Raw genomic sequence first — 11,702 nt, 5'->3', positions numbered from 1 at the left:
TATTTTTCAATTAATTAAGGTGTGACTTCGATCTACTCTGACACTCACTTCTCAATGAAAAATGGCAAAAAGGAAGGGAAATTCTAAAGGTGGGGTTGAGATGGGAAGTTACTGTCCGAGTGGATCGAAGTCACGATAGCTCAAGTGGTAGAGTAGCGGCATATGTAGCCGAAGGTCGTGGGTTCGAATCCCGCGCGTGACACTGACTTTTTTATCTCAACTAAAAACCTTAATTAATTAAAAGTTAATTAAAAGTAATTTATTAGCGTGAATGGAATGGTTATCCTCAAATATCACGAGGAATATCGAGTATTCTGGAGTAGTATGAACCAGATTATCTACGTTTTTACTACTATGTTTTTATCTTTTTTTCAATATATTTTTTTAGTTGAATTATTATATGTACAATTGGCAAGGCTCTGAAGTAGAGAGGCTAGCAAACGATAAAGGAAAAGAGATAGTTACCATTTTCTCATACATCATAGCTTAGAGAAACAGGAAAATCAAATAGTAGGTTTAAACGTGGTGATTTTTTTTACAATATCCTTGGCTGATAAGTCATATTTTTTATACTAACTTTCATAATGTTATTTGTGTAAAATTGCCATGTTAAAAAAATTCTTGTTATATATATGTTCAAAGGGAACTTTTAATTGAAAAAATGTGTCTAGACTGCCAAAAATAATGGTATTTCAAGGATCCCTAAATGAAAGGAGCTAACTGGCCTTTAACATGTTAAGAGGGTTTCCTTGTAAAATTCTAAATGTTTTACATACTTGGTACACAATTATTTTTTCTTCTTTTGGGACTGATTAAACCGCTATTTTTAAAACTTTGGAGTTAGTTTATTATCAATTTTTTATACGGCAAATATTAATAATTTAATTAGTACAAATAGATTTCTACGTGTTTTGTTAAAACCTTATGTTTTTCTGGAGCATTTTCCCCAGTCCTTCATAAACAATATAAGTTATTTACATATATGTATGTGAGAAAATGGAAAAAGTAAACCGTGTGTCTCAAGGGCAATCGCGATTGTCGTAATAAAATGAAAAAGTTATCGCCCATTTGTTTAATAATCCAGCCATAGAATTTTTGATGAGAATTCAAGGAATTCCACTTTAATATTCAACCGTACGCGTACGCCGACAGGCAGTGAACATTTCGCGATATTATTCAATTAAGCCCGAAGCCTATGTAAGAATCTTTTATGGACTTTGAAATATTTATATACTTTCGGCCTACTTCGGTAAAAGTTAAAGGAAAGCGAATAAGCGAGGATAAACCGTGATTGTTTTTCTGTATGACATTTTGATTTTTGGAGTTAGTTACTGCTCGATTTTATTAATGGTATAAAACGTGCTGATATGTTTTTCCGGAATTTTTTTCCTTGGTACTGAGCTAGAAAGTCCTTTTTATGAAACTTATTTTCAGGCATACGTTGTAGTATTAATGTGTGGTGATTAGTGACCGTTAATCGATATTTATTTAGAAATCGTGAGATGCTGTCTGGTGTGATGTTGGTTTCAGAAAAACATTTTCTTTATTGTGCCAACGTTTCGATCTTTATTGAGATCATCTTCAGGGCCTGGGACCGCATCTCACGATTTCTAAATAAATAGTTGTTGTATTAATTGATTCCATATTTCTCTCGAAACCTTGTTTTATATGATTCCAATCAATTTTTTCTCTAACGAACCACAAGTTTAATAATTTAAAATTGAATAAGTCTTGAACATCTAATAATTCAGAACATTAGAAACCTCCAGAAAAGTATTTTATTGTTGCGTTTGTATGAACCTAAGGGCTGTTAATGTTTTAGATGCACATAGTCTATATGGAAGGCTTATGTACAGACGATATGCAATAAAAATCTCCAACTATGCCATATTATATGCACTAAAAACTTTAAATATGTTATAAGCCTAAGAACATTAAAATACACACTATGAATGTCAGAGCCATCACCCACCTTATAATTAACTTTTTTAACTTTTGATTTTTCCTTCTTGAAATTGGAATATTAGATCATATAAAAAAACAGCTTTTTTCAATGGATAACGTTTCGGATTTATTTTAATCCTTCCTCAGGTGAGTTAGTTATACACTGGAAAAAGATTTCTTAAATTTTTTGACAAACATGGTTATCATTGTTTTTGTACTACTTACAGTGGTTAAAACAGTGGTCATAAGTCGTTAATATTTTGTAATAACTTATTTTAAAAGAAATTAAGATGTGATACATTGTTAAGTCGTTCAGACTCCGAAAAGGTTTTAATATTTTGATCCTGACTAGACTCTTATCAAAGCTTGTCATGCGATGTTTCGACCCCTTATCAACGTCTTATCACAGACCAACGAATTAACATGAAAAAATCATTCAACAATTAAAGTTATATATTTCTTAAAAACGCATTTTTTTAACAACAATTTTTAACATTTTCAACAATTCACTACTTTCGTGGTCCGCTTGACCAATTAATACATCACAATTAATTAAGATTTTTAGTTGAGATGAAAAAAAGTTAATGGCACGAGCGGGATTCGAACCCACGATCTTCGGCTTGATACGCCACTGCTCTACCACTTGAGCTATCGTGACCTCGATCCACTCGGACACTAACTCCCCATCTCAACCCCACCTTATGAGTTTTCCCTCCTTTTGCCATTTTTCATCAAATTCAAGAAGGGAAAATTCAAAAGGTGGGGTTGAGATGGGAAGTTAGTGTCTGAGTAGATGGAGGTCACGATAACTCAAGTGGTAGAGCAGCGGCGTATCAAGCCGAAGGTCGTGGGTTCGAATCCCTCTCGTGCCATTAACTTTTTTTCATCTCAACTAAGAACCTTAATTAATTGTCATTTTCAACAATTATTAACACTTAAGCTCCCTCCAAAATTTAAAATTGACGAGCTAATTTCTATGTATTATATAACAAATTAAAATAACAGTCTCATATCATGTCACAGTCTTGACGGTAATTAACAGTTTATCGTTTTTTTATGGAAAAGGCTTCTAGGAACTTTCTTTTCTTCTTATTTCATACTTTTGTAACAATACTCATAACATAAAAATGTAAGGTTTTCAACAATTTCATACTGTGCCAAGGCAGTTTCCTGGCTTTTACTATTTTGAACTGCATATTGATGTTGATAGATCCTACTCTTTAGGAACTGTCTAATTTCACCATAACATAATTTATTGCAGTTTTTTCACTCAATTTTATATACAAGGCCTGACCCTAGTACTTAATCTTTCAGTGGAGATTGGTACTTTTTTACCGTAATACTGTTCCAGAAGGCCAACTTCACTATAAGGAACATCCCTTTCAGACATCTCAACTGTTCCGATAACCTTGTATATAAGGAAAAGTGACCTAGGAAATCATTTCATTTTCATCTTAAAGGTTTTCCAAATTATCATTTTTTCCGAACCAATATTTTGCCTTCAATGGCAAAACCTTTCGACGACAAATGGAAAACCCTTCTTAGTAATCAAATTACGGTCTTGTTAAAAGTAACTAAAGTTAAATCCTTACTGTCGAAGAGTAAGTCAAAAACGGTAAGTACTAAGGTTGACTTACAGTAAAACATCTATGTGCCTTCCTTCTTCCGAAATAATGTACCTAAAAGTCTGTCCTGCCACTCATTTCAACGGCACTCAAAATTCAATTTAATTTGAAAAATTCCTGAAAAAATATTCAATTAAATTGTCCTACTGTTTTTTTTATTACACCGAAATTATATTTTTTTATAATGTCCAAACAAGAGGTTCATCACATTGGGATCGAAAGCGAAAATCTCACAATTAATTAATTACATTGAATTTAAAATTTATTATTTGGAGAGTTGCGGTCTGGTTTTTAGAAAAACATTCTTTATCATGCTAACGTTTCGGTCTTTATTGAGATCATCTCCAAGACATGGGATTTATAAACATTGTTTNTTTCTAGCATTATACAATTTTTTTTAAATTTAGTTTTCTAGCTTTCTATAGTTTTATTCTTTTTTAAATCTAAAATTTTCTAGCTTTCTATAGTTTTATTCTTGTTTAATCTAAAGTTTTCTAGCTTTCTATAGTTTTATTCTTTTTTTTTAATCTCAAATTTTCTAGCTTTCTATAGTTTTATTCTTTTTTTAAATCTAAAATTTTCTAGCATTATACAATTTTTTTAAATTTAAAGTTTTCTAGCATTGTATAAATTCATAATTTTTTCCACACCCTCCATGTATTTGTAAAACTAAACGATGTTTATAAATCCCAAGCACTGAAGATGATCTCAATAAAGATCGAAACGTTGGCACGATAAAGAAAATGTTTTTTTTAAACCTACGTCACATCAGACCGCATCTCACGACCCCCAAATAATCATTAAAGAACGGTCACTAAACACCACACATTACAATTTAGTCATTTTAACCAGGACCTATATACAAAGAACAATTTATTGAAATAAGTAATTTGGTCAATTACACCACTAAACATAAATGTATTAATGTTTAGTAAGTAAAGAAGAATCACTTCACTTCATACATCGCTGATAATCGAATCCTGATTACACGACATTTGAAAAATGGCAAAAAGATTACAAATTCGAAAGGTTGTAGGTTGAGATTAGGAGTTAGTGTCCGAGTGGATCGAAGTCAGTATAGCTCAAGAGGTTGGATGGCGTATCTAGCCGAAGGTGGTGGGTTCGAACCCCGCTCGTGACAATAAATTTTTCATCTGAACCAAAACGTTACATGAAAAGATTAATCAATTACTTTCACCCCGAGGTTGTCACTCAACGATGTACCTGGGTACGATATCAGGGTCGCTACTATCCACTCAACCGAGACGTCCGGTTCGTCCTTTCCCAACCAACGTTTTTCGCCTTCGGAGGCTTTCGACAGGTCAACATTAGCTCCCGACAAATGCTTAATACAATCATAAAACTAGCTTCTACAGTACAGAAGCATAAATAAATATATTCAAACTTATGTACATTTCACTTATTCTGGTTGTCGGTCAAGTACGCGAAATGCCTTAATCGACCTATATACAGTATTAACAATCTAATCAAAATTATGGTAATTTTCTACCCCAAAACAAACACACTGCTAGAGAGGCGATGATGATATTTTACAATCAGCCCCTCACCACTCACACTGATAAATACATCCACTGAAAACACATAAAACAGACGAAAAAGTTAGCGTCACAAGCGGGATTCGAACCCATGGCCTTCGGCTCAATATGCCGCTGGTCTAACCACTTGAGCTATCGTGACACTCCTGTGTGAGAGCTGCGGTGTATTGAGCCAAAGGTCGTGGGTTCGAATCCCTCTCGTGACACTAACTTTTTTCATTTCAACCCGACCTTACATAAAAAAATAATTAATTGAAAGAAATAATTTGGTCAATCAGGCCACTAAACATAATGGATTACTTTTATAGTTAAAATCAAAACTAAAATATTGAAAATACAAGACTTTCGTCAGAAGTTGATATAAATTTTAGAAATTTAATTACTTTACTCGTTTTGCATTCGTTATGCGTTCACTCTTTACAAGGAAACATCTGAAAAGTTCCTGTAGCCACTTACTTACACGCGTATGTAATTAATTCCTTTTAGAACATATGAAGAGTTGTTTAATTGGCATTTTATGGTACAGAGCATTACCTCGTAATTTAATATTGTAAATACTCGAAAGAAAATCTACGGGTCAAAACTGCTTACACCAGTGAACAAATTTTTTAATTACAATTATAACTTTAACTGGTTTAAAGTTAGAAGAAATTAGTGAAACGAACTGTCTGAAGGGATAAAGATAAACAAAATTATTCTTAAAATGTTCGTAAAGACAAAATTGATGTCATGTAAAATTTTGATTCAACCCTGCCGTGTTTAAGGTTGGGTTTTGGGGTTTGCAATGTTGATGGTATGGAAATAGGGGCACGGTTTCTCCGAGGTTTCCTGCCCCAAGAAGATCGAGGACGGCATCCCTCAAGGTTCGGTGATGGACGTTGGACTTTTCTTTGTGGCGGTGAACGATATCCCTGATAAAAGTCTAGATAAGGAAGATGCTCTGTGGCTACTACCTTGTACCATTCGTGGATCTGGCGGAGACCGGTTTTAGACATCGACGAAAACGGTCTGTGTCCTTTTTGCAGATTGAGAAGAGCCTATAACCATCTTTAACTCAGCCTGAGGAGTACACCCGTGTGGTATGTCTAGAAGTGCAGTTCCCAGGCCTTCTATTTGTTTAGAAGTTTGCGTTTAATTCCTTTCTCTACTCCATTTTACATTGAGTTCAAGAGAGAGAGATAGATCTTCTTGTTTCTGTCTTATTTTATCCTTGACCTCATTCTGCTTTGTGATCAAGTCGTAAGGTATTTTCTCTGGCTGTTCATTGCTGCTTGAATAAACAGTTAAATTCGAATCTGGCTTGTTCATGATAATTTCACTTTGACATTTCGCCTGAGGTTTGGTTCGGGTAAAATTGTTCGACGACACCTTGAGTATCGTCTTGTTCTTAAGACTTTGGCTCTCGACCGTCAAAAGTGCTAGTAAGATTCTTTGGTTGATATATGGGAATGATTTGTTTTTCACCATTTGGCATTACTTTAGGGGGTGTCCTAGGAACTGCACAAATTGGAGTGAAATGAATGAATTCTGACGTAATTGAATCACGCCCAGGGACTTTATTATCTGTAGAAAGTGAGGATGTTGATGAACAGAGCAACTTTTCAGTTAATAAATCGTCTTGTGTGTATTCTTCTAACTCTTCATCAACGAATACTTGTTTTCTTTCATTTGGAAGGGCTTCTCCCTGACGTTTTTGGGACAGATTTTCACTACTGCTCTGCTGAGATAACTTATTCTCATCTTCACTGGCCAATTTGGTAATCAATTCATCAAATTCAAGCTTAATGCTGCTTTTCTTGGTTGGGTTTGTTGAAGGAGTGTGGTCGATGTTCTTTTTAGGGTATAGCCCATCTTTGCCTTTTTTCTTTTTCTTGATTTCGTTGGGGTATTGAGACTTGACCTCCTCCCAGGATGGCTGGTTGACGATCTTCTTCAGGTTCTTGGCGGGGCGGAGGAAGGTGCCAATCCTCTTCCTGCAGATGGGGCAGACGAGGCTGTTCTTCTATACCGTACGCTGCAGACAGTTGAGGCAGAGGTCGTGGTTGCACGGCAAGAGACAGGCTCGATGTAGATTTCCCAGCAGAGGACGTCCTGGACATCCAACTTGTGGTGATCCAGAGGAACCACGACAGACGGCCTTATCCAGGGCCTCATCACCACCCATCTCTTGCCTATCCCCCCAGGTTGGTTCTGCCCATGGAGACCGTCCACATCCACCGGGAGTGGGTGGAAAAGGATATATGCCAAAAAGGAGGAGAGAGGGGATATTCTGTTTCCTAAGGTTGCTGGGCGGCGGAAGAAGAAAAGGGCTGATTGCAGAAAAGGAGAGAAAGCAAAGAGGAGAGAAAGGAAGAGGACAGAAAGGAAGAAAGGAGGACGTTTTCTCGGACGGGACCAACCCAGGACACCGGACCACCTCAGGAAAGGTCGGCAAGCCTCTTTTTTCTTCGCTCGCCCCCTATCTCTGAAGACATTCATTTGGTATTCATAAACGGATGTAAAAACGAAATCTTTCATGTAAATAAAATTATTGTTTTCTAATTGGAGGAAAATTTTGGGATCCCGAACTCTACCTTGCTCCCCAGCTCCTGACAGTAAAAATCAGTACAAATTTCCTCAAGACGCGACATGCGACCGGATTGGACATCTCGCCGGTGAAGGCTGAACCTCCAGATCGTTAATTTTTTTTGACAAGAAGTGACGCCGGGTTAAAACGAAAGAAGAATTTGATCGATTCTAGGTGGGATGATGGAAACCGGCGAAAACCGTCAAGCATAAGATAGCCGGCAGAACGATAATCAAACACAATAACAAACCGACACAGAGCACAGACACTTTGTTTAGAAGTTGAGGTGACTGCCATGCATCGACACCGTTGAGCTAACGAGCAAGAGAATCCTCCCACGGTTGAGACTTGTTGATCTTTAGGTTGAGAGATGACAGGAAGACACTATAAAAACTGGATTCTATGCTATGTTCTAGGGTTTACATTAGATGTATGGCTTAATCCTCAGCCCAAAAAACGCCCATGAGAAAGTTCTCTAGGCTCTATTATCAGGGCCTTGGGGCCATCTTGGATGCTTTCAGGACCAGCCCTATGGTCAGTCTTTGCTGCAGCTGGGGGTCTTTCCCCCGAACCCGGAGAGAGAAATTTACACCCAGTTACGAGGCCGAGTTCTTTGGCTCTTCGTAACTTCCATAGTACTTTAGTTTAGTTCACTTGATTAATTCTACATTTAAGCACCGCATGGGACCGCCGTAACTGAATAGTGTGTTAGAATATCGGCTCGTAAACCTCGCGGTCGTTGGTTCCATTCTCAAACTCGGGTGTGTGTATTAATTTTGAAGAGGGTTCTTTTTATCATTAGTTTACTCTGTTAAATTCTAGAGTTAGTTGGTCTATTGTTTTGTAGACCTATACTGAGATAGACGGGTCTATGTTTGATCTTGTTAACACAGGTATATTTTCTGGGCTTATATACGGTTTTCCAGAGTCTCCTTTGGATAATTTTCTGCTTGTCATGAAAAGGCTGGGATTAATGTTGATTTTGATTTCTGGTATAGAAAAAACTCACTTATTTCACGTTTTGATGGCACAATAACGGCTTTTAAGCTGGGCGCACTCTAGGTCGGTTGGGCGGCGCGGCTCGGAATTGTGAAGGTCCGCACATTATTTGAAAGATTTTTGGCTTGATCCTCTTGATATTATTAAATGATATAAACATCAAATCTTCCTATGTAAATAGAAATGTGTGACCGTTAATTAATGATTATTTAGAGATCGTGAGATGTGGTGCGGTCTGGTGTGATTAACATTTGAGCTGGGCGAATACTAGGTCGGTGGGCGGCGCGGCGCGGAATTGTGAAGGTCCGTACACTATGTAGGAACCGCTCTAGGCCGCGTTGGTCGAATTTTCCCCCTCCATTAGCGCTGCGGTTTAGCGTTGATTTTGCATTTCCAGGAGTCACCACGTCACAATCGTTGGCTGCGTCTTTACAAATATGGCGACCGAGGACAGCCGAATATATCCGAACTCCGATTTCGGACCGCCCCGGCGCACACTAGGCCGTTAGCGCGGCGCGGCGCGAGGTTCCGGAAAAAGGGCATCTTCCTCCGGCTTCGCGCCGCGCCATCGACCTAGTGTGCGTCAAGCTTTAAGATCACTTGCAGAGAAAGTCGGAGTGATAATCGACTGTCATATTTTTAAACCTGAGTGTAAGAATGGCACATAAAACAGTTTCATTGTTTCTACATGGTTGCTAAACCTGAAAAGAGTCAAATTTTGAAAGTAAACTTTAAGCCATATCATCCCAGTGGTAAAAAGAATATACTTTATGTAATTATAGGACAAGGAAATTTTTTTACATCTTTTATCAGCATTTCTCTTGTTTCTCTCTCTTTCTCTCTTCTTCTTCTTCTTACAATGGATACCAGGAACTGGAGAAGTTCCCTCCTGAGCACTGCAACTGTAGAGCTAATTGTACTTTATCCTTGGCTCCATTTTTGGGGGCTGGCAACACAAGTGTGAATTTGAGCCTCCGGTGTGCCGGTGTTCGTTCATCGAAGAAACTCATTTTTGAAGGGGGTTGGGACCAAATTCAGGGACGCTGAGATCTGATCCCGCTCCTTCCATTGATGAGAGCCGTGTCAATTTCTTTCAATTGCGGCCACCGGTCCCCTTAGGCTTAAGAAAATGCCCAGAGGCGACGGTGGGGATCGAACCCACGACCGCGGGATCTACTAGCCGATAGTCTGACGCCTTACATTACACGCCATTACACCAGTTTTCGATAAGCTCAAGGTGTTCCTGGATGTTGGCGGTGGCTTGGACCGCATTCAAGTTAGAGAGAAGGATTGTGGTGTCATCCGTGTAGGTGGTGATTATAGTGTTAGGATATATTGGTAGGACAACAGTGTAAATGAAGTAAAAGATACCAAGGATACTCCCTTGCGGTACGCCGCACTGTATCTAATTTCCGAGAACTCATTGCCGTTGCTTATTTAAAACTTGAACAGTTTTAAAGAAAGTATTTTTTTCGTGAACGTTAAACATTAACAAAAGATTGAAAATTACACCTTCATTGTGCATATTACATCAAGATAATTAAACAAATATCCAATCTGCAGATATAATATTGAAAGAAACGTTTTTTTTTAATTCAGATCTCCTTCCATTGATTAGAACCGTGTCAATTTCTTTCAATTGCTGCCACCGGTCCCCTTAGACTTCAGAAAATGTCCAGAGGCGACGGTGGGGATCGAACCCACGACCGTGGGATCTACCAGCCGAGAGACTGACGCCTTAGCCACTCGGCTACCGCGGACCACGTCACTCTCTCTCTCCCCTCTCTCTCTCTTTTCTCTCTCTCTCTCTCTCACTCTCTCTCTCTCTCTCTCTCACTCTCTCTCTCTCCCTCTCTCTATCTATCTATCTATCTAACGATCTATCTATCTATCTACCTATCTATCTATATATCTATCTCTCTATTTCTATCTCTCCGTCTCCATTTCTCTCGCTCTCTCTACCTCCCCTCTCAAACTCTCTCTCTCTCTCTCTCTCTCTCTCTCTCTTTCTCTTTCTCTCTCTCACACTCTCTCTCTGTCTCTTTCTCCCTCTCTGTCTCTCTCTCTCTCTTTCTCTCTCTCACACTCTTTCTCTCTCTCTCTTTCCTTCGCTCTTTACGACTAAAGCCAAGCAGACGACTAGATCATGCCTTCAAAAATTAATAATGTTTGCAAAAATGACTTATTCATTTGGCAATTAAACTTAATCATTATTTGACGAAAATCATTTTTATTTGTTTTGGTTGTTGTTAAATTTATGTGATGGGGTATTTATTGAACTTCACAACCTCATTCTTTTAGGTTTTATTGCCAATACGAAATTTCAGGTCCACTGCCGGTACCTCTTTTCAAGGCTTGTTTGATCTCAGAACATATTTTTATAGAGTATTTTCTGAGGATAAACAAGCCTTGAGTAAAACAAAGAAGAAGAAATGATGAATGGTGGAGTGAGTGAGATGTTCAATCTTTTTAAAAAGATTAAACAAAGAAGTTGTGAAGTTCAATTATTACCCCGCACATTTATTATTATTTAGTGAATTGTCCAGAAAGAATAAGATAATTTCCAAGTCAACTATTTTGTATCCGTACATTTCGGACAGAATTGAAAAACGGACGGCTTAAAATGAATAATACACAGAAGGCGGTTAGGATTAGGAGCCGAGTAAGCAATGACCATTTCCGTCCGTCAATTCGTTTAAGTGTTAAAAATGTTAAATAAATGTTTAACCGTCTTAGTTTTATCGCCTACTTTAGTGTTTAACTGCGGGCTTGGTGCTAAATGGGTTCTGTAAAAACGGCCAAGACCTCTAATACAATTCTCACCCCGTAGCTTGTCCCAGAAGTTGCCAAGAATTAGATAATTTTCTCTTAACAACACCCTGGGGATGGACCGGTCGTGAATGACTTACGAATCTCTTTTCCTCCACAGGGATATTTAATTATCTACGACCTTCATTTTATATTTAAATTTTTGTTAAAACTTCAGTAGAAGACTGTACATATATCGGACTC

The 11,702-nt window shown here is 37.8% G+C and overlaps 1 protein-coding gene across 1 annotated transcript; it reads right to left on the bottom strand.

The window, feature by feature from the left end:
* Positions 1-6,512: 6,512 nt before the first annotated feature.
* Positions 6,513-7,289, bottom strand: LOC112127323 (E3 ubiquitin-protein ligase rnf168-like). The gene is made up of 2 exons (XM_024228070.1): positions 7,230-7,289; positions 6,513-7,127 (listed from the first exon to the last, which is right to left on the bottom strand). Exons 1-2 carry the CDS (start codon positions 7,287-7,289, stop codon positions 6,513-6,515), a joined length of 675 nt encoding a protein of 224 aa, XP_024083838.1.
* Positions 7,290-11,702: the final 4,413 nt, after the last annotated feature.

Source organism: Cimex lectularius, unplaced genomic scaffold (assembly GCF_000648675.2).
Source record: "Cimex lectularius strain Harlan isolate CLEC.00 unplaced genomic scaffold, Clec_2.1 scaffold216, whole genome shotgun sequence".
Classification (NCBI taxonomy): Eukaryota; Metazoa; Arthropoda; class Insecta; order Hemiptera; family Cimicidae; genus Cimex; species Cimex lectularius.
The sequence above is the reverse complement of the archived record's forward strand: the minus strand, read 5'-3'. Positions and strand labels throughout refer to the sequence as shown.

Coding starts and splice junctions, on each gene's coding strand:
- LOC112127323 (XM_024228070.1), bottom strand. CDS start 7,289: ATGGGTGGTGATGAGGCCCTGGATAAGGCCGTCTGTCGTGGTTCCTCT. Junction 7,128..7,229: donor GTTCCTCTGGATCACCACAA/GTTGGATGTCCA, acceptor CGTACGGTATAG/AAGAACAGCCTCGTCTGCCC.